This window comes from Myxine glutinosa, chromosome 5, assembly GCF_964187855.1.
Source record: "Myxine glutinosa chromosome 5, kmMyxGlut1.1, whole genome shotgun sequence".
Lineage (NCBI taxonomy): Eukaryota > Metazoa > Chordata > Myxini > Myxiniformes > Myxinidae > Myxine > Myxine glutinosa.
The window spans coordinates 164,814,971-164,835,593 of NC_136265.1; the positions used below are offsets into that span (position 1 = coordinate 164,814,971).

At 42.4% G+C, this 20,623-nt stretch overlaps 1 protein-coding gene across 2 annotated transcripts in view; it reads left to right on the forward strand.

Annotated features, from left to right (window-relative positions):
* Positions 1–18,702, forward strand: part of LOC137426804 (myosin phosphatase Rho-interacting protein) — a 57,577-nt gene extending 38,875 nt beyond the window's left edge. Inside the window, exons 20-21 of one of the 2 annotated variants that reach the window (XM_078778994.1) lie at positions 9,926–10,014; positions 11,568–18,702. In XM_078778994.1, coding sequence (XP_078635120.1) covers positions 9,926–10,014; positions 11,568–11,624 — 146 coding nt within the window. In that variant the 3' untranslated portion in view covers positions 11,625–18,702. Of the gene's footprint in view, positions 1–9,925; positions 10,398–11,567 lie in introns of those variants that run through there. The other variant, XM_078778993.1, reaches the window with a different exon arrangement.
* Positions 18,703–20,623: the final 1,921 nt, after the last annotated feature.

Below are 20,623 nucleotides of genomic sequence, written 5' to 3' on the forward strand. Positions count from 1 at the left end.
TGTTGGGCGATAAGGACTGGCTCACAGTCGACGTTCCAATACATCCCAAAGGTGTTCGATGGGGTTGAGGTCAGGGCTCTGTGCAGGCCAGTCAAGTTCTTCCACACCGATCTCGACAAAACATTTCTGTATGGACCTCGCTTTGTGCACGGGGGCATTGTCATGCTGAAACAGGAAAGGGCCTTCCCCAAACTGTTGCCACAAAGTTGGAAGCACACAATCATCGAGAATGTCATCGTATGCTGTAGCGTTAAGATTTCACTTCACTGGAACTAAGGGGCCTAGCCCAACAACAACAACATGCATTTTAAGGCCATTTTCCCTGCTAGAGTGGGGGTTAGCCTTGCGGTCCCCAAGACAATCTTCTCCATTTTGCCCTATTTTCTGCATCTCTCCTTGTTAACCCCCTTGCCCACATTTCTTCTTCCACCATCTTTAGCCAAGTCTTTCTCGGTCTTCCCCGTCCTCTACTTCCTTCTACATTAATTTCCATCACTCTTCTCAACCAGTCACTTTCATCCTTCCTCAACACATGACCAAACCATCTCAACCTGTTCCTCTTCACAGCATCAATCACAGGCAATATTCCCATCATCTTTCGCAATTCATCATTTGTCTTCCTCTCTCTCAACGATACTCCGCACATCCATCGAGCCATTCGCATTTCCACCCTTTCCAGCCTTCGTTGCTGCTCTACGTTCATTACCCATGTCTCGCTCCCATAAATCATAACACTTCTCACACATGCAGCATACACCTTTCCCTTCAGCTTCAGCGACACTCTCCTCCTCATCAGCACGCCACTCAGTTCCCGAAACTTCTTCTATGCACATCTCACTCGAGCAACCGTTGCCGAGTCTGATCCACCTTCTCCATTCAGCATGTCTCCGAGGCAGCAAAATGTTTTCACACCTTCCAGCTTCACGCCGTCTCCAAGATCCAACTCAACATTTCCTCCATCTGCAGCTCCCTCTGTGCACACCTTACATTTGAATGTAGCTGCCACACTGGTAAATGACCCTCTCAGACCACTACATTTTTGATGAACCCACTCAGCGCACACAGTACATTGAATGGAGTTCACTCCGACACCCTTCCTGCACACAGCACACGGCCACTTCCCAGTTCTTTCCACCTCACCACATGCTTTACCACTTGCCATCACCTTCGTCTTTCCGATATTCACCTTCAGACCTTTTGTCTCCATACATTCCTTCCACTTGTTCATCTTTTCCTTCAGTCCATCCATACTTTCCGCAATCAACACCAGATCATCTGCATACAACAACTCCCACGGTAAACCCTCCTTTACGTTCTGAGCCAGCACCTCCATCACAGCTACAAATAGTAGTGGACTTAGTACCGACCCCTGATGCACTCCCACCTTCACCTCAAACTCACCACTGTTCCCATCCTTCGTCCTTACAGCTGTGCGCGCTCTTTTGTACATTGCCATCACTACTCTGATCAACCATTCCTCCACTCCTAACTTCCTCAATGCCCATGTCAACACTTTGCGTGGAACCCTATCGAATGCTTTCTCCAGATCAACAAACCCAAAAAACAACTTCTTCCTCTTATCCATGTACTTCTCCTGCAACTGCCTCACAATGAAAAGCGCATCTGTCGTTCCTCTTCCTGGCATAAATCCAAACTGCATTTCGTCGATCTTCACTTTCTTCCTTATCCTCCTCTCCAACACCCTTTCCAATACCTTCATTCCATGCTCCAATAACTTTATCGCTCGGTACGAGCCACACTCCAGAGGGTCACCTTTCCCCTTGTATAGAGGGACGAGGGTACTCAGTTCCCAATCCACTGGAATGCGGCCTTCTTGCACCACCAGATTACAGATCTCTGTCATTCTCTTCACACCCCAACTTCCTGCTGCCTTCAACATATCTCCCACAACTCCCGTCGGCCCTCCCGCTTTTCCACTCTTCATTGCTTTTATCGCTTCCTCAACTTCCTTCTCAGTTATCTTCTCTGCCGGTCCTAAAACTGGGTTACTCTCTATGTTGCCATCCCATTCATTCTCTGTATTCAACAGCATTTCCATATATCTTTTCCATCTTCCTTTAATTCCATCTGGGTCGACAACGATTTGTCCCACTTCATCCTTCAAGCAACTCACCCCCATCACATCACACCTCTCTTTCGCTATGTGCTTTGCAATCCTGAATACTGCTTTCTGACCCTCAGAAAGCCTAGCCCGAACCATGAAAAACAGCCCCAGACCATTATTCCTCCTCCACCAAACTTTACAGTTGGCACTATGCATTCGGGCAGGTAGCATTCTCCTGGCATCCGCCAAACCCAGATTCATCCATCGGACTGCCAGATGGTGAAGCGTGATTCATCACTCCAGAGAACGCGTTTCCACTGCTCCAGAGTCCAATGGTGGCAAGCTTCACACCACTCCAGCCAATGCCTGGCATTGCACATGGTGATCTTTGGCTTGTGTGCGGCTGCTGCGCCATGGAAACCCATTTCATGAAGCTCCCGACGAACAGTTGTTGTGGTGACGTTGCTTGCAGAGGAAGTTTGGAACTCAGTAGTGAGTGTTGCAACCGAGGACAGACGATTTTTACGTGCTTCAGCATTCGGCGGTCCCGTTCTGTGAGCTTGTGTGGCCTACCACTTCGCAGCTGAGCTGTTGTTGCTCCTGGATGCTGCAACTTCACAATAACAACACTTACAGTTGACCGGGGCAGCTCTAGCAGGGCAGAAATTTGACGAACTGACTTGATGGAAAGGTGGCATCCGATGACGGTGCAACGTTGAAAGTCACTGAGCTCTTCAGTACGGCCCATTCTACTGTCAATGTTTGTCGATGGAGATTGCATGGCTGTGTGCTTGATTTATATATATATTGTCGCGATCCCGCCTGGTAAATGTTCCCAGCACGGAATACGGACGTGAATGTCCGGGCTTCAAGTAATCCACGGAGTGGACAAAAGAGACGTAATCAACACAATTGTGTTTTAATCGGCCTTCTAGGGGTAAGGCACGATGCTTTATTGGCTCGATCACAAAAACCATGAAAGGTAACAAATGGAATAGGCTGCACAAGCCTGCAGGAACGGTCGGCCACAGACGCTCCCACGAGACGCAGGTAAGATCCTCGCGGCTCCAATCGACGAGCTCCGGGACTCCAAGGATACCAGGATGGAATACCACACAAGGCCGCCAGGAACGGTCGGCCAGGAGCTCCAACACGAAGCAGGCAATATAGGACTCACAGTTCCAATCTACGATCTCCGGGAATCACTCGTTCTCTTCCGGAATCACTCACTCGTACAATCCATAACTATAAACAATCAGCACAACTCGCTGTCGTGAGGCGTAACGAAAGTCCCCTCGCCTCGAGGCCTCGAACCTCCGAGCTGCGTCCGTATCATGAGATGGCGGCCGCGCTCTCTGACCCTCCACCAATCACGTCCCGACTCGCCTCCCAATCGCGTGAGGCTCCAAGGAGGTTACGTCAGTGGTGGGCGGGGCACTCATTTGGGTGAGAACAAAGGTGGTTTCACCGGGGGTTTCTCACAATATACATATATATATATATATATATATATACATATATATATATATATATATATATATATATATATATATATATATATATATATATATATATATATATATATATATATATATATATATATATATATATACATACACACAGACTTGGCATTTAATATGGAATATTTTTTTTGTGGGGGTGAACTTACTTTTCAAGATGTCTTAGAACCAAAAGTTCATTGGAATTATGTTGAAATTATTCTAGATTTTGTTAATGTGACTTTTAAAAGAAACAAAAAACACAGTTGACATTTCGAAACAAATAAATTGATCCTTGAAAGTAAACTGATATCGAACTCAATTCATGGACAGTACTGTGTTAAACTTCTGTACGTTTTCCAGAAGTATCTCTTTATTTTGCACATTAGCCAAAAAATTTTTTAACAAGTTAAATTACGACTGGGATTACGGACAGTAAAATTACAGTTCAGTACTTCGTTTAACCCCCACGAGCATTCAGGAGAGCACGTACACGTTGAGGTATGCTGTTCACGAGATTTGCCAAGGTTTGGACAGGAATCGCTTGCCATGCAGTGACAATAGCCTGCTGCAATTCACGCACAGAGGTCGGCTGCTGGTCCAAGTGGTCGATTTGACGCGTTAATTCTGCCCACAAGTTCTCTATCTGATTCATATCCGGGGACATGGCAGGCCACTCCATATGCTCTACACCACGGTCAGCAAGAAAGTGTTGGATCATGTGAGCACGATGAGGCCGTGCATTGTCATCTTGGAAGACAAAGTTTCCTCGAAAGGCTGCACGAGCAAATGGAAGTAATGTTTCTTCCAGAATGGCCCTGTATTTGAACTGGTTCAGGTTTCCATTCAGAACAACCAAGTCAGTTTTGCCCCCTGCATGAAAGGCAGCCCAAACGGTCACCCCACCACCTCCAGCTTGGACTCTTGGCACTATACAATCTTTGTTGTAGGCTTCATGCACTTGTCTGCGCACTCGGATGCGGCCATCTTGACGATAGACCAGAAATCTAGACTCGTCACTGAAGATCACGTGATTCCAGTGTCCTGGCTGCCATTGACGGTGCTCTCTGGCCCACTGCAATCGGCGCTGGCGGTGTTGTCTTGTCAGGCGTGGCTTTCTCAGGGGACGCCTGGCATGATAGCCTGCTTGAACCAGTCGTTGGTTGACTAGCCTTCTGGATACAGGCACATTTGTCAGTTGCTGCCACTAAGCCCTGAGCCGATTAGCTGACTTGGTACGGCCATTGCGGACTAACCGGTGCAGCTGGCGATCATCCCTCCTTGTGGTTCTGCGGGGACGTCCTGGCCTCGGTATTGGAGTAGGGACACCCCTCTGAGCATTTCGTTTCAGGATCTTTGACACCTGACCTTGAGTGATGCCATACTGCCGGGCAATAGCACGATGTTTCATGCCGTAATTTCGTAAAGCCACCACTCCATGACAAACAGCATTGTCGAGTTGACGGACCATCTCCAGAGAAAGCGGCAATAACTTTTGGAGACGTGCAGCAGTTGTTTTCCACGAATACAGAACGCAACAACCCTTGTATACCCGACTGTGAAGCCAATCATCAAATGCACCTGTCCGTACATTTTGCCATGCCACCTGTGATATAATCCTGTTGTTGACTTCTTGCTGCGACAGACAATCAGACATGGTTCTTTCAACAAATAAATCACCAAAGTGTAAAAGAAACTCACCAGATTGATATACGGAGTTAAGAAAGTAAACCCAAGTCAAGAAAAAAAAAATATTCCATATTAAATGCCAAGTCTGTATATACACCTGTCAGCAATGGGAAACAGGCGAATCCACTAATTAGAAGGGGTGTCCGCATACTTTTGGTCATGTAGTGTATATATATCAGTCATTATGCATCTTCATACCATCAGTAGAGAACCGCCAGTAAGGTGTCCCATACAGCTACTGTTGCACCTTACTGGGAGCGATAAGCACCGCCTGCCACACGGTAACATTATCTCTGGTATCCACTCATTATATGGAGTCAACCCTGATGTGGTTTGGAGTTACTAATTAGTATCTGTAATTTGGTTCTCCAACCTAATGAGCGAACGTTATGACGTAATCGCCATGTATGTCCGCATTGCCTGGAAAGCTCCGGAGATGCCATCTAGCAGTGCATCAACACACATATATATATATATATATATATATATATATATATATATATATATATATATATATATATATATATATATATATATATATATATATATATATATATATATATATATCCAGGGTGTTTCAAAAAGATTGATACAACTTTGACCTCCTGCCATTTCTTTGTTTTTCGACCGATACCGTTTTCCTTTTCAGTGTTTGGTGGTGTTATCGTGATATTTGTTCCCTGAGATTTCTAGCTCCGCAGCTCAACTATGCCATTGACAGTGGAGCAGAAGACAAAAGTGGTGGCTGAGACGAAATCATATTTCGACACCTGCCGGAGGTACTGCCCGGAATACGACCTCAGAACATGTGATGGACCCAGAAATTGTGCCATTGAACGTATTGTGAAACATTTTGAGCACAAGGGTACAGTGCACAACCAGAGCAAGGGCAACAGTGGCAGGCCAGCATCAGTAACCAAGCCAACACTGACACCGTGCAGGATTCTGCAGTGGATAGTCCCAAGAAGTCCCACCGCCAGCACTCCCAGGAGCTGGGCATCCAACTAACATCAGTCTGGCGTATCCTCACTAAGTAACTGAAGCTTTTCCCATACATCATCTCTATTAGGCATAAACTGAGTCAAGATGACATGAGAAGGAGACTTGATTTGTGCAATTGGCTCAGTGACAGGATGGAGTGGTACCCAAACTGGATCAACCTGTGGTTCAGTGTGAAGCCAATTTCCACTTGAACGGCGCCATCAACAACATTTTCTGGGGCGCAGAACCACCTGAAACCTCCAGGAAAGTTGGACAGAACTTGTCAGGATCAATGCCTGTCTGAACCTCGGAGGGGCACACATCGAGAACGTCAATTGCAAGGATTTTGCGTAAATGTCAATTTCAGACCTTGGGCTCTCACTAACTCCAGCTGTGAGTTACTGCAATAGCAATCAGTGATAGAAAATACCATGTTATAAGCTTTCAATAAACGTTCCTGAGGCTTTTGTGTCTTTGTAAATAAACGTTTAAAGTTGTATCACTCTTTTTTAAACACCGTGTGTGTGATATATCTATATATATATATATATATATATATATATATATATATATATATATATATATATATATATAATTATATATATATATATATATATATATATATAATTGTAACCACAGGGGCCCTTGTTGCTGCTCCCACCTTTGGGCCGCTTTCATACCCATGGTTATGGTAATTAAATATTTTCACATTTCAGTTTCTCAGGCTCAGTCAGAACCAATTTGTGAATTTGGCAAGCCAGACAAGGCCTTGCATCACAAAACTCATCTAATTATAGAAACTGGAGCCCCTTCTGCCCTCAAGGTCAGTCACAACTGCTTTGATTCCCGATAGAGCCAAATGGCAGACTCTTACCAATTAGCAGGTTTCCACTGCTTTTGCCTCGTACTTTTGTTTGTGGACACGTTGTCCGGCTATTGTTGCATTTTGGCTGTCCCAAAGAGGCAATTGGATCCCTGGAATTCTGCTCATCCATGATGTTTTTGTAGAGGGCAGTGGATTTAAAGCTGTGAAGTGGAAAAAAACAATTTTTTGACACCAAAAAAGGCTAAATTGCCAAACCAGCAAAAGGTTTTAAAAAAATCAACTAAGGTTTTTCGAGATTGAAGTGGACTTTTAATTCTATAAAATTAACTTGCAGGAATGTTTATGAGATCCATCCATTTATCGATGTATTCCCTTAATACACATACACCGTTGTCCCATTGATGTGGTTGTGCCTTGATTCCATTAGCATCAATCTTGGGAGGGGAGGGGTGGGGGTGAGGCAAGGAGCAAGTGAGGGGCAGGTGTGCAGCCATTGAGGACCCGTGCTTTGATGTCTTCATCACTCAAAGATAATCCCACCAGATGTTCTTTGAATGGTCCAAAGAGGCGATAATCATAAAATGACAAGTCTGGATTGTATGGGGATGATTTAGAATTTCCCAACCCATCTCTAGTGGAGTAGTCATGGTCCCATTTACCATGTGAGGGTGAGAGTTATCGTGCAGGTAGGATGAGTGGTGAGGAGAGAGGTGTCGATGGAGTCGTCACTGTTTGGAGGATGTTACAACACATATGAACAAGAGGTGGGAGCTGAGGGGAAGTCGCAGTCAAAGGTACTCCTGGGCGTTTGGAGGTGTAGAATTTGGGAGGGTACATAACAAAAGAGGGAGCTTGGAGTGGGTGGGGTGAGGGGGAAGCTCTGCAGGGATGCAGAAAGGGGGACATAAAGTGGAGGGATGCCAAAGAGGACACAGGAGGGATGATTTTGGAAGGATCTGGGCTTGTCGGATGTGTGGAGCATATTGACACCGTTAAAGGGCGTGTAGGGGAATTGAGCGGGCAACCTCTGCAAACTGAACTGCTCAAGATTCACAATCTGTAGATAGGTAGACAAAGATCATGAGGTGGGTGGAAACACTTTTTATTGAAGTCGCAAGGAAAGTGGTGCTGTAGGTATGGGAGGAAGGTTGATGGACCAAGCGTTTAGGTGTGACAGTCTTGGAAAATTATCCTTGTGAAGAAGAGGAATATATTTAGGTGAAGAAGTAGAACACGTGGAGTGCTCATGAGCGAAGTAACGAAGAAGCATTTTTACTTTTAAAGGAAGTAAAACATTTAATTGAAGGGAAGATTGAGTTTCCAGATCTTGAGAAAAGAGAGAAAGAAGTACAGGCAGAAGGAATTGCAAACATTGAAATTTGTGGTTTTTTGAAACAAGGAGGGGTATGGGATACATTTGAGGAGGAGCCTGAAAGATAAGAAGCAGAACGTGGCTCAGAATTGGTATGCCGGCTATCCTAGGGAGTGGTCCTGAGCAACCGTGAATTCGACTACAGCACAACAAGGTACAATTTAACACCGAAACACAAACCTCAACACAGGGAAGAAAATACAACAAACATGAGCTTTCATGAATCTGGTCTGCTCCAGTCTGGTCTTTCATGAAAGGGAAAGAACTGCCAATCGAACCAACCCGTGCAATAGACACCAGAAAGTTGAAATGCGACATTCCATGAAACGCCACACAAATTAAACTGTCAAGCTCTCAAAGCGCAACTGTTTAAACTTTAAAGGCTGCCGGCACATGGCCGACCCTTGTTTTTACTGGTGTGTCTCCTGGTTTTTGACTGGGTCTCCATTCCATGACTGAACCTTGTGGGTCTTCGTCTATCATAGTCATGTAACTTAAAGAAGACTACAAGCAGACAGACGTGCATTGGAAATAAGCATAAGGAAATCCCCTCCACCTGAGAAGTTGCAAAACAAGAACGAGCTTTGCAACTGAGCCAATCACTTGACATTAGTGCATGGTCGAACATCCAGGCAATTGGTGTGCGACACAGGAATAGTTCTGGACATTCTGGTGGGAATATGAAAGAGAAAAAGATCGTGGAAAGAGTTGAAGAAAAGAACTTCATGGCAAAATAAACCCAACGACTCCACGTTTTCAGGCGTGTAGGCCTACCGAGGCAATTTTTTACCTTGGCTAGGATCACAATCCTGGATGGAGGCAATTTTTACCTTGGCTAGGGTCACAATCCTGGATGGAGGCAATTTTTTACCTTGGCTAGGGTCACAATCCTGGATGGAGGCATTTTTTTACCTTGGCTAGGGTCACAATCCTGGATGGAGGCAATTTTTACCTTGGTTAGGGTCACAATCCTGGATGGAGGCAATTTTTACCTTGGCTAGGGTCACAATCCTGGATGGAGGCAATTTTTACCTTGGCTAGGGTCACAATCCTGGATGGGTTGCCACTCCGACGGAGGATACTCGAATGGCTCATTCTTCCCAGGAAGCTGGTACTCATTTTGCCAACCTTAGAAGGATGACAGGAAAACAGCTTCCTGAACAACTTCCAGATTTCGGCCCACATATTAAAGGGGCACTGCATGAGCGACAGCCATACCCCCAGTAGTGATGCAACCCACAGGCTGAATTCCAAATCGAACCCCAATGCAATGTGCATTCTTCAACAACAACAACCTCCAAACAGCCTCAAACACCGAATTTAGAAATGTACCTTTATCAACACTAATCATTTGTGAGTTAGTGCTGCCAAAGCTTTTGGCAGTTGGCAAGGCCATCGTTTATCAGCAGCCTACGTGTCGAGATGATAACTTGCAAAGGAATATTTCACTCCCGTTCCCTTGCTTTAAACAATTCTGATGCATCCCTGTGCAGATGTGATGAGATCCAAGAGCGATCCAGACTTTCTGAGGATAGAGGACGCGAATGTTTCACCAAGGCCTGCTGACTGCTGTCACAATCAGGTGAGAAATTCAGTTGCCTGCATTTGTTTTGCGGACTTGTCAGTCGTCCACCTGGAAAGAAAGGTGTTCTGGTGGATGTGGGTCAAAGCTCAAGGTCAACAGCTGGTCAAAGTTCATCAAGAATACAAATTCTAAAAGCTAGCACGAAAACCCATCAAATTAATGTGGTCATAACGAGGTGCATGCATTAGTCCTGCATTAGCATTGGTGTGCTCAGCAGTGGCGGTTGTTTGTGGAAGGGTTGGAATTTGAAAGTGTGGGCAGTGTGGAGTTCTGGTTTGTTTTGAGTCGAGGCTGGTGATGAGATATAACACTGAACGGAAGGAACAGTGGAGAGTGGGGGTGGGACACACACCAACAACGGAGGTGAAGGACAAAATAGAGGCAGACTGAAACAAACATTGGGTGTGGGGAGGAATGACAAATAAGAAAGGATACATGTTGTGGACAAGATGGACACAGAAGCAAAAATTCAGGAAGGATATAACTAGAAATTAGGAGGAAGGTGGGCTTCTGTTGGTGGGGGAGGTTAACAGGGGTAGAAGAGATAATGCCAAATGAGTGGAGGCGAGCAGTGATTCTGGATTTTGAGAGTTTCACAAGAAGGGGATTGATGCACCATGTGTGCCCTGCAGGAACCTGGGGTGTGGGATGGGGAAGGGGTGGGGTTCCACAGCCTCAAACTGAGCAGGATGTGAGGCAGGAGCACCAACCCAGAGGGGAGAGCGGGCGCTCCAACAAGCTGCGGATAAAGGCCTGTGTGTGGATAGAAGTTGAGGTGTGCTGAGGAAGGACTTTGTATGAAGGAGGATGCCCAGACGGCAACTGGCTTTGGAGGACAACTTTGAAATGTGGTTTGCCCAAGAAAGATCAGGCTGATAGAGAGACCCAGGAGTTTGAATGACAACTTCCTCAAGAGGATTATTAAGAAAGTGATTTTCCAGACGGTCCTTTCACAGATAGATAGCGAGTATGTGAGATTCATCAGGATTGAAAGACAATATTCCAAGTGTTTAACCATCTTGTGATTTTTTTTCCAGGCCTGAGGGGGAAGAGACTGCAGCCTTCCTATCTGATGGATGAGGCAGAGGGTGGAGTCATCACAAAATAGAAAAGGGGATTTTCCAGAGAGTCAGAGAAATCATTTATCAGATCAGGAATAGAACTGGGCCCAGAACGCTCCCTCGGGGTGCTCCACCCTTAACAGGGAGGAGATGAAAGGATTCCCTTGGGAGCCACATGTTGGGCTTGTGGTAGTAGAGGAAGTCAGTTTAGGGTTTCAGCCAAAAATATGATACAGCACCACGAGGTGGGGGTTTGTGCTCCATTGAGCAGCCGTAAAGTTACGACACGTGATCACCGATCAATTAGCTCAAACGTGACATGAGAAACAAAATTACCTTCATTTATGCCATTTCGATAAGTGGAAGTCTTGAATGTCAAGCTTGAGGTTGGGATTTCAATAGTCTATCTCCATTGTGCACATCTTGCCCAATAAAGTACAACTACTAAATGAGATGAAATTAATTCCCATTTCCCGACGTCCCTGCCAGAGCCTCGGCGAGAGGAACAACCTACGAGAGCTGTATTACCAGGAAAAGGAGAAATGAAGCGTCTCACCTCACTGCAGTCGTTTTGCCCAACACAAGCTGCAGCAACTCCATCAACTCAATCTTCATCTTGCTGCGCCACAACTCGAGCTTGTCAGAAACAAAAAAAACAGCTGATGGCAAAGTTAGAAGGAAAAGATTTATTTCCCAAAGTTAGAAGGAAAAGATTTATTTTCCAAAGTTAGAAGGAAAAGATTTATTTCCCAAAGTTAGAAGGAAAAGATTTATTTGACAAAGTTAGAAAGAAAAGATTTATTTCCCAAAGTTAGAAGGAAAAGATTTATTTCCCAAAGTTAGAAGGAAAAGATTTATTTCACAAAGTTAGAAGGAAAAGATTTATTTCCCAAAGTTAGAAGGAAAAGATTTATTTCCCAAAGTTAGAAGGAAAAGATTTATTTGACAAAGTTAGAAAGAAAAGATTTATTTCCCAAAGTTAGAAGGAAAATATTTATTTCCCAAAGTTAGAAGGAAAATATTTATTTCCCAAAGTTAGAAGGAAAAGATTTATTTCCCAAAGTTAGAAGGAAAAGATTTATTTCCCAAAGTTAGAAAGAAAAGATTTATTTCCCAAAGTTAGAAGGAAAAGATTTATTTCCCAAAGTTAGAAGGAAAAGATTTATTTCACAAAGTTAGAAGGAAAAGATTTATTTCCCAGAGTTAGAAGGAAAAGATTTATTTCACAAAGTTAGAAGGAAAAGATTTATTTCCCAGAGTTAGAAGGAAAAGATTTATTTCACAAAGTTAGAAGGAAAAGATTTATTTCCCAGAGTTAGAAGGAAAAGATTTATTTCCCAGAGTTAGAAGGAAAAGATTTATTTCCCAAAGTTAGAAAGAAAAGATTTATTTCCCAAAGTTAGAAGGAAAAGATTTATTTCCCAGAGTTAGAAGGAAAAGATTTATTTCCCAGAGTTAGAAGGAAAAGATTTATTTCCCAAAGTTAGAAAGAAAAGATTTATTTCCCAAAGTTAGAAGGAAAAGATTTATTTCCCAAAGTTAGAAGGAAAAGATTTATTTCCCAGAGTTAGAAGGAAAAGATTTATTTCCCAAAGTTAGAAAGAAAAGATTTATTTCCCAGAGTTAGAAGGAAAAGATTTATTTCCCAAAGTTAGAAGGAAAAGATTTATTTCCCAAAGTTAGAAGGAAAAGATTTATTTCCCAAAGTTAGAAGGAAAAGATTTATTTCACAAAGTTAGAAGGAAAAGATTTATTTCCCAGAGTTAGAAGGAAAAGATTTATTTCACAAAGTTAGAAGGAAAAGATTTATTTCCCAGAGTTAGAAGGAAAAGATTTATTTCACAAAGTTAGAAGGAAAAGATTTATTTTCCAAAGTTAGAAGGAAAAGATTTATTTCCCAAAGTTAGAAGGAAAAGATTTATTTCACAAAGTTAGAAGGAAAAGATTTATTTTCCAAAGTTAGAAGGAAAAGATTTATTTCCCAAAGTTAGAAGGAAAAGATTTATTTTCCAAAGTTAGAAGGAAAAGATTTATTTCCCAAAGTTAGAAGGAAAAGATTTATTTCCCAAAGTTAGAAGGAAAAGATTTATTTCACAAAGTTAGAAGGAAAAGATTTATTTCCCAAAGTTAGAAGGAAAAGATTTATTTCCCAAAGTTAGAAGGAAAAGATTTATTTGACAAAGTTAGAAAGAAAAGATTTATTTCCCAAAGTTAGAAGGAAAATATTTATTTCCCAAAGTTAGAAGGAAAATATTTATTTCCCAAAGTTAGAAGGAAAAGATTTATTTCCCAAAGTTAGAAGGAAAAGATTTATTTCCCAAAGTTAGAAAGAAAAGATTTATTTCCCAAAGTTAGAAGGAAAAGATTTATTTCCCAAAGTTAGAAGGAAAAGATTTATTTCCCAAAGTTAGAAGGAAAAGATTTATTTCACAAAGTTAGAAGGAAAAGATTTATTTCCCCAAGTTGGAAGGAAAAGATTTATTTCACAAAGTTAGAAGGAAAAGATTTATTTCCCAAAGTTAGAAGGAAAAGATTTATTTCCCAGAGTTAGAAGGAAAATATTTATTTCAGAAAGTTAGAAGGAAAAAATGTATTTCCCAAAGTTAGAAGGAAAAGATTTATTTCACAAAGTTAGAAGGAAAAGATTTATTTCCCAAGGTTAGAAGGAAAAGATATATTTCACAAAGTTAGAAGGAAAATATTTATTTCCCAAAGTTAGAAGGAAAATATTTATTTCCCAAAGTTAGAAGGAAAAGATTTATTTCCCAAAGTGAGAAGGAAAAGATTTATTTCACAAAGTTAGAAGGAAAATATTTATTTCCCAAAGTTAGAAAGAAAAGATTTATTTCCCAAAGTTAGAAAGAAAAGATTTATTTCCCAAAGTTAGAAGGAAAAGATTTATTTCCAAAAGTTAGAAGGAAAAGATTTATTTCCCAAAGTTAGAAGGAAAAGATTTATTTCCCAAAGTTTTTTTGTTTTGTTTTTGTCTACAAGATCCAGGCTCGTGAAAGAGCTAACATTAATCACACAAAAAGTCAAACCGACACACAAAACACAAAAAATAAGGGGAGCGGCAGACAAGATGGGGAAAGAGGGGGAAGGACACAAACACAACATTTGAGAGCAGGGACATCGGGAGAAATGTGGGAGGGGGGGGGGCTTTGGGGGAGGTGGGAGAGGTATAAAACATATGAACACTGCAAGGACTTCCAGGAAAGAAGTTGGAATTTCCAAAAAAAAAAGAAGTGTATCTGGGGTGAATTAGTAGGGGTAGAAAAGATCAAGGCTTTGGATGGGGGAAGATAAGAGATGGTGGTGAACAGCTGTTTTAAAGACCTGGAGGGAGGAGTGGGATTGTAGGGAGTAGGGGAGTTTGTTCCAGAGGCGGGAGAAAAGGGAATGAAAGAGTGAAGGTAAGCAGAGAGCCTAGATTTTGGCAGTTTAACCATAAGAGGGTTGCAGGCAGATCTTGTGCGACCTGAAGGAATATTGGCGGGACAGAGCACAGAGAGAGCTGGGGGAGCAAGGCCGGAGAGGAGTCGGTAGAAGACAGAAAGACCACCAACCTGCCTGCTGTGAGTGAGTGAAAGGCCCTCGGAGTTAACTTCATCGCAGGAGATTCCAATGATTCTGGAAGCTTTGGTTTCAACAGCGTGAAGCCAAGCTAGGTGTGAGGCAGGAGCACCAGCCCAGAGGGGGGGACAGTATTCCATTGAGCTGCGGATGAAAGCCTTGTATGTGGTGAGGAGCTCAGGTGTGCTAAGGAAGGACCGCATGACGGAGGATGCCGAGTCAGCGACTGGCTTTGGAGGCCAGCTTGGAAATGTGGTTTTCCCAAGAAAGATCATGGCAGATAATGAGACCCAAAAGCTTGAGCGACAGAACTTCTTGGAGAGGATTGTTGAGAAAGTAGATGGGAGGGTTTTCCAGTCGGTCCTTTCGGAGAGACACTGTAAGAGTGTGAGATTTGTCAGGATTGAAAGACATGTTCCACTTGTTTGACCAGTCTGATTTTTTCCAGGTCTGCAGAGAGCGAGGAGGCTGCAGACTGCCGATCTGAGAGATGAGGAATGGAGCGGCAGATAGTGGAGTCATCAGCAAAGAGATAGAGAGGATTTTCCAGAGAGTCGGAGAGATCATTGATGAAGACCAGAAATAGCACAGGGCCCAGAACACTACCTTGGGGAACTCCAGCCAGAACAAGAAGGGAAGATGAGAGAAATCCATTCAGGGCCACACGTTGCCTTCGACCAGAGAGGAAGTCCGCAAGCCATAAGTGGAGATTTCCATGGATACCATAGGACGAGAGTTTGGTGAGCAGAGCTGGGTGCCAGACCGTATCGAAGGCACGTGATATGTCAAGGGAGACAGCTCTGATTTCCTGTTTGGCATTGAGGACCTCCATCCATTGTTGAGACAGCAGAAGCAACATGTCCAGAGTAGAATGACCTGGTCTGAATCCAAATTCATGATCAGCGATCAAGCCATTGGAGAAGAGGAAGGATTTGATATCCGAAGCAATGATGGATTCCATGACTTTGCTGATGATTGGAAGCAGGCTGATTGGTCTGTAGTTGCAAGGATCTGTTTTTGCACCTTTTTGTGTAAAGCGGTAATGTTTGCTGATTTCCAAGATGCTGGCAGATGACCTTGAGCAAAAGAGAGGGTGAAAAGAACAGAGAGTGTGAGATAGAGCGGCTGAGCAGGATTTTAGGACCCGTGGGCTGATGCCGTCTGGTCCAGTTGCAGAATCAGAGTCGAGATTTGACAAAAACTTCTCCACCTTGTCAGGAGAGAAGGACACAGAGTCCAGGAGCAGTTGGGTTCGACTGGTAAAGGAAAAAGGGTTTGACTGGGAAGTTAGAAGGAAAGATTTATTTTCCAAAGTTAGAAGGAAAAGATTTATTTTCCAAAGTTAGAAGGAAAAGATTTATTTTCCAAAGTTAGAAGGAAAAGATTTATTTTCCAAAGTTAGAAGGAAAATATTTATTTCCCAAAGTTAGAAGGAAAAGATTTATTTCCCAAAGTTAGAAGGAAAAGATTTATTTCCCAAAGTTGGAAGGAAAAGATTTATTTCCCAAAGTTAGAAGGAAAAGATTTATTTCCCAAAGTTAGAAGGAAAAGATTTATTTCCCAAAGTTAGAAGGAAAAGATTTATTTCCCAAAGTTAGAAGGAAAAGATTTATTTCCCAAAGTTAGAAGGAAAAGATTTATTTCCCAAAGTTAGAAGGAAAAGATTTATTTCCCAAAGTTAGAAGGAAAAGATTTATTTCCCAAAGTTAGAAGGAAAAGATTTATTTCCCTAAGTTAGAAGGAAAAGATTTATTTCCCAAGGTTAGAAGGAAAATATTTATTTCCCAAAGTTAGAAGGAAAAGATTTATTTCCCAAAGTTAGAAGGAAAAGATTTATTTCCCAAAGTTAGAAGGAAAATATTTATTTCCCAAAGTTAGAAGGAAAAGATTTATTTCCCAAAGTTAGAAGGAAAAGATTTATTTCCCAAAGTTAGAAGGAAAAGATTTATTTCCCAAAGTTAGAAGGAAAAGATTTATTTCCCAAAGTTAGAAGGAAAAGATTTATTTCCCAAAGTTAGAAGGAAAAGATTTATTTCCCAAAGTTAGAAGGAAAAGATTTATTTCCCAAAGTGAGAAGGAAAATATTTATTTCCCAAAGTGAGAAGGAAAAGATTTATTTCCCAAAGTTAGAAGGAAAAGATTTATTTCCCAAAGTGAGAAGGAAAAGATTTATTTCCCAAAGTTAGAAGGAAAAGATTTATTTCCCAAAGTTAGAAGGAAAAGATTTATTTCCCAAAGTTAGAAGGAAAAGATTTATTTCCCAAAGTTAGAAGGAAAATATTTATTTCCCAAAGTTAGAAGGAAAAGATTTATTTCACAAAGTTAGAAGGAAAAGATTTTTTTCACAAAGTTAGAAGGAAAAGGTTTATTTCCCAAAATTAGAAGGAAAAGATTTATTTCCCAAAATTAGAAGGAAAAGATTTATTTCCCAAAGTTAGAAGGAAAATATTTATTTCCCAAAGTTAGAAGGAAAAGATTTATTTCCCAAAGTTAGAAGGAAAAGATTTATTTCCCAAAGTTAGAAGGAAAAGATTTATTTCCCAAAGTTAGAAGGAAAAGATTTATTTTCCAAAGTGAGAAGGAAAAGATTTATTTCCCTAAGTGAGAAGGAAAAGATTTATTTCCCAAAGTTAGAAGGAAAAGATTTATTTCCCAAAGTGAGAAGGAAAAGATTTATTTCCCAAAGTTAGAAGGAAAAGATTTATTTCCCAAAGTTAGAAGGAAAAGATTTATTTCCCAAAGTTAGAAGGAAAAGATTTATTTCCCAAAGTTAGAAGGAAAAGATTTATTTCCCAAAGTTAGAAGGAAAAGACTTATTTCCCAAAGTTAGAAGGAAAAGATTTATTTCACAAAGTTAGAAGGAAAAGATTTTTTTCACAAAGTTAGAAGGAAAAGATTTATTTCCCAAAATTAGAAGGAAAATATTTATTTCCCAAAGTTAGAAAGAAAAGATTTATTTCCCAAAGTTAGAAGGAAAATATTTATTTCCCAAAGTTAGAAGGAAAAGATTTATTTCCCAAAGTTAGAAGGAAAATATTTATTTCCCAAAGTTAGAAAGAAAAGATTTATTTCCCAATCTGACCCTGCTTTGAGAATTTGGAGAATCGTTTTATTCCGCAAAAGGTCTATTTTTGTTTTGTTTTTTTCCCCACAAAAAATATGCGTACAATATGCAAAAAAAAGTTTTGATTTGACCATCAATGGTATACATGTGCACGCATGCACATTCACACACCGAAATAAACAGGTGACTTGGTTTTTATCCTGGTGGTTAATCCAACTCTTGGGGTTTTTTTATTGTGACGAAGGTGTGTGGCACGAAGTACGAGACTTGAGGCCTTGAAAAGCATGGATCCGAGGAAACCTGTCGATTATGGGACATGTATCTATTCGGCGAACTTTGAGCGCATCAGGCGTTTTGGACATTATTGAATCGCGCTCCAAATCGCAGTCCTCTCGCTTTGATGCCATTTTAGAAAAAGCCGCTCGGTTTGGAGCACGGCACGTGCAGCGAAGATGTTCTTATGATGGATGCATGCCGGATAACTCAACAATAGACGTATTGGTTGATTATACACAATACAAGAGCCGTATCGGTTGTTAAAGTTGGTCCGGTATGTAGCTGTGTAGCTGTGATGAGTGGACTCGTCTCATCCCTTCAAGTGGAACAGTTCACTGGGACAGAAACATTGTCACACACCCAACTCCCAACAACACCGAGAAAGATGAGGTGGATACAGCAAAGCCACCATCTTGGCCCTCGTCATGAGATGGAGGAGTTACTGGTGGTTTGGGGAGGATAATATGAACTGGCAACGAGACCACCAAATTCAAAGGTGCTCGGTCACATTTTGCTGCAGGTGATACCAAATGGCTTCGTCGTTCTGTGAAGCATTGTCAGCATAAAATGAGGACGAGCAAATGTAACGCTGGTGGGTTGAGACTTCGATCAAAATGACTGCAACTCGTAATCGGTTTGGCACATAACACTTGTCTGTACTGTGGGATGCTGTCAATTGTTTCATTAAATAAAGATAAGTTACCATGGCAACCTTTCCAGTTTTGGAACACACACATGACTTTATACACAATGCTGACTTTCAGGATCTAATTGTTACTCTGCCACCAAAGGTGGACTGAGGTTATGTACTGTCGTGTTCCCCAGGGGATTAAGATCCCCCGAGGTGACGGGTGGCCGATCAAGCTTAAACTCCGAGGCGTTCAATCAAACAATGGCGGCTCTTCTTTACACACGCGGGAGAGGAGGGCAGCAAGGCTCTTACCTGCACGGATTCCACTGGAGCGTCCTCGAACCACGATAAACATGACAGACACGGAATTAAAATGCAACAATTAATGGGTTTAATAAAATAATGCCAGGGAACAAAGAATGCACGGTAAAATATTCCTAAGTTGAGGATCCTCCACAAAGACTCAAATACACACAAGGGGAAAAGAAATGAAAGTAATTATTGTGTGTGTGGTGCGTCTGCCTGCACTCCATGGGCTCTTCCTGGCAGCCGTTGACGGCGAAACGAACAGGCCAGTGCTCCTTCCTGCTCGGCCGCACCGAGGCCCGTCGTTCTGCTCAGTCCCCACACAGCACCTCACTGCAGTCGGTTTGCACACATAGCCACGAGCCAACACCAAGAAGGAGAGAGTTCATCCGCCTTTTCTCCAGCCCGGAACAACAGGACTTGAGAGAGCAAATAATAAGCGACCGTTTGCTATGGATGTCGGGACCAAGAAAAGAAAGACGTGTTTCTTCACGCTATGCCTGCCACTAGTCAAGAGAGGGACGTGCGACTGCCCCCCCCCCCCCCCCCCCCCCGCAAACACCAAGAACCGAGAGAGGGGAAAATGTCAGTCCTCCTGCAATGAATGTCCCAACGCAAGAGAGAGTAAAAACTGTGACTGCTTGTCGCCAAACCCCGGACCAAGAGGAAGAAAATGTGCGACTCTCTGCCTTTTCGTTCCTGGTCCTCGAACCTTCCATCTGACATCACCCGCGCGCTCCAATCAGCGAGTGCCATTGCAGCAGTCCATCGCCCTGACCAATCATCACCTCTGACCAAGCAGGGCCCCACAGCCCTGCCTGCTTGGTGTTGCGATGACTCGGCTGGCAGCTCCAGCGGCAGCGTTCAATGTCTGAATCCTGGTGGCTTTTATTTAGTGTTTATTTTAGGTGTGTAGTGCATGGCTGGGCTGGTGTGTGTCATAAGGAACAAATGAAAAAATCAGAGGCAACTACACACAGAGAATTATTCTCATACACTACCTAATTAAAATAGCTCCAACCCTCGCCATGGAGACAATTATACAACCTTACCGGACACACGGAGCTGACTTAAGTTACAGGTTTCTCATTCACGACAGTCGGAGCACACTACCTATACAATCCTACCTGGCTTAAGGTATTCCATTGCCTACCCCCAACAAACGTAACAGTACTCACCCCTGTGTCTGTTTTGATTGTTTATGAACACGATATCTCAAAACATTAGGGACAGATTGGGAAGAAACTTGGTGGACAGGTTGGGTGTGTGACAAGAACAAATTGATTAGATGTTGGTGAAGATACTGTTGAAGAATTTTTTGCCTCAGCGTGCGAAGGTGGCCGGAGGCATTATGTTTTTGGGTTGCCTGTCCGTACGTACGTCCATATGGGCTAAACCTCGATTTTCTCAGCAACCACATGTCCAATTGAGACTAAACTTTCAGGGTACGAGTGACACCCATGCAGAATGTTTTTATGATAATTGTGTCATAGGTCACATGGTATGGCAGCCATCTTGGATTAAACGCAAATAAGTAAAAAATCATTTCTCGGAAACCGCTGAACGGAAAAATTTGAAACTTGGCACTTGTCAAGTACTCCCAATGGGGGACAGCATGATAATGATGACATCATAGGTGAAGTGGTGTACCAGCCAAAAATGTTTTAATCGAATTCCTTATCCTAAAAATCTGAA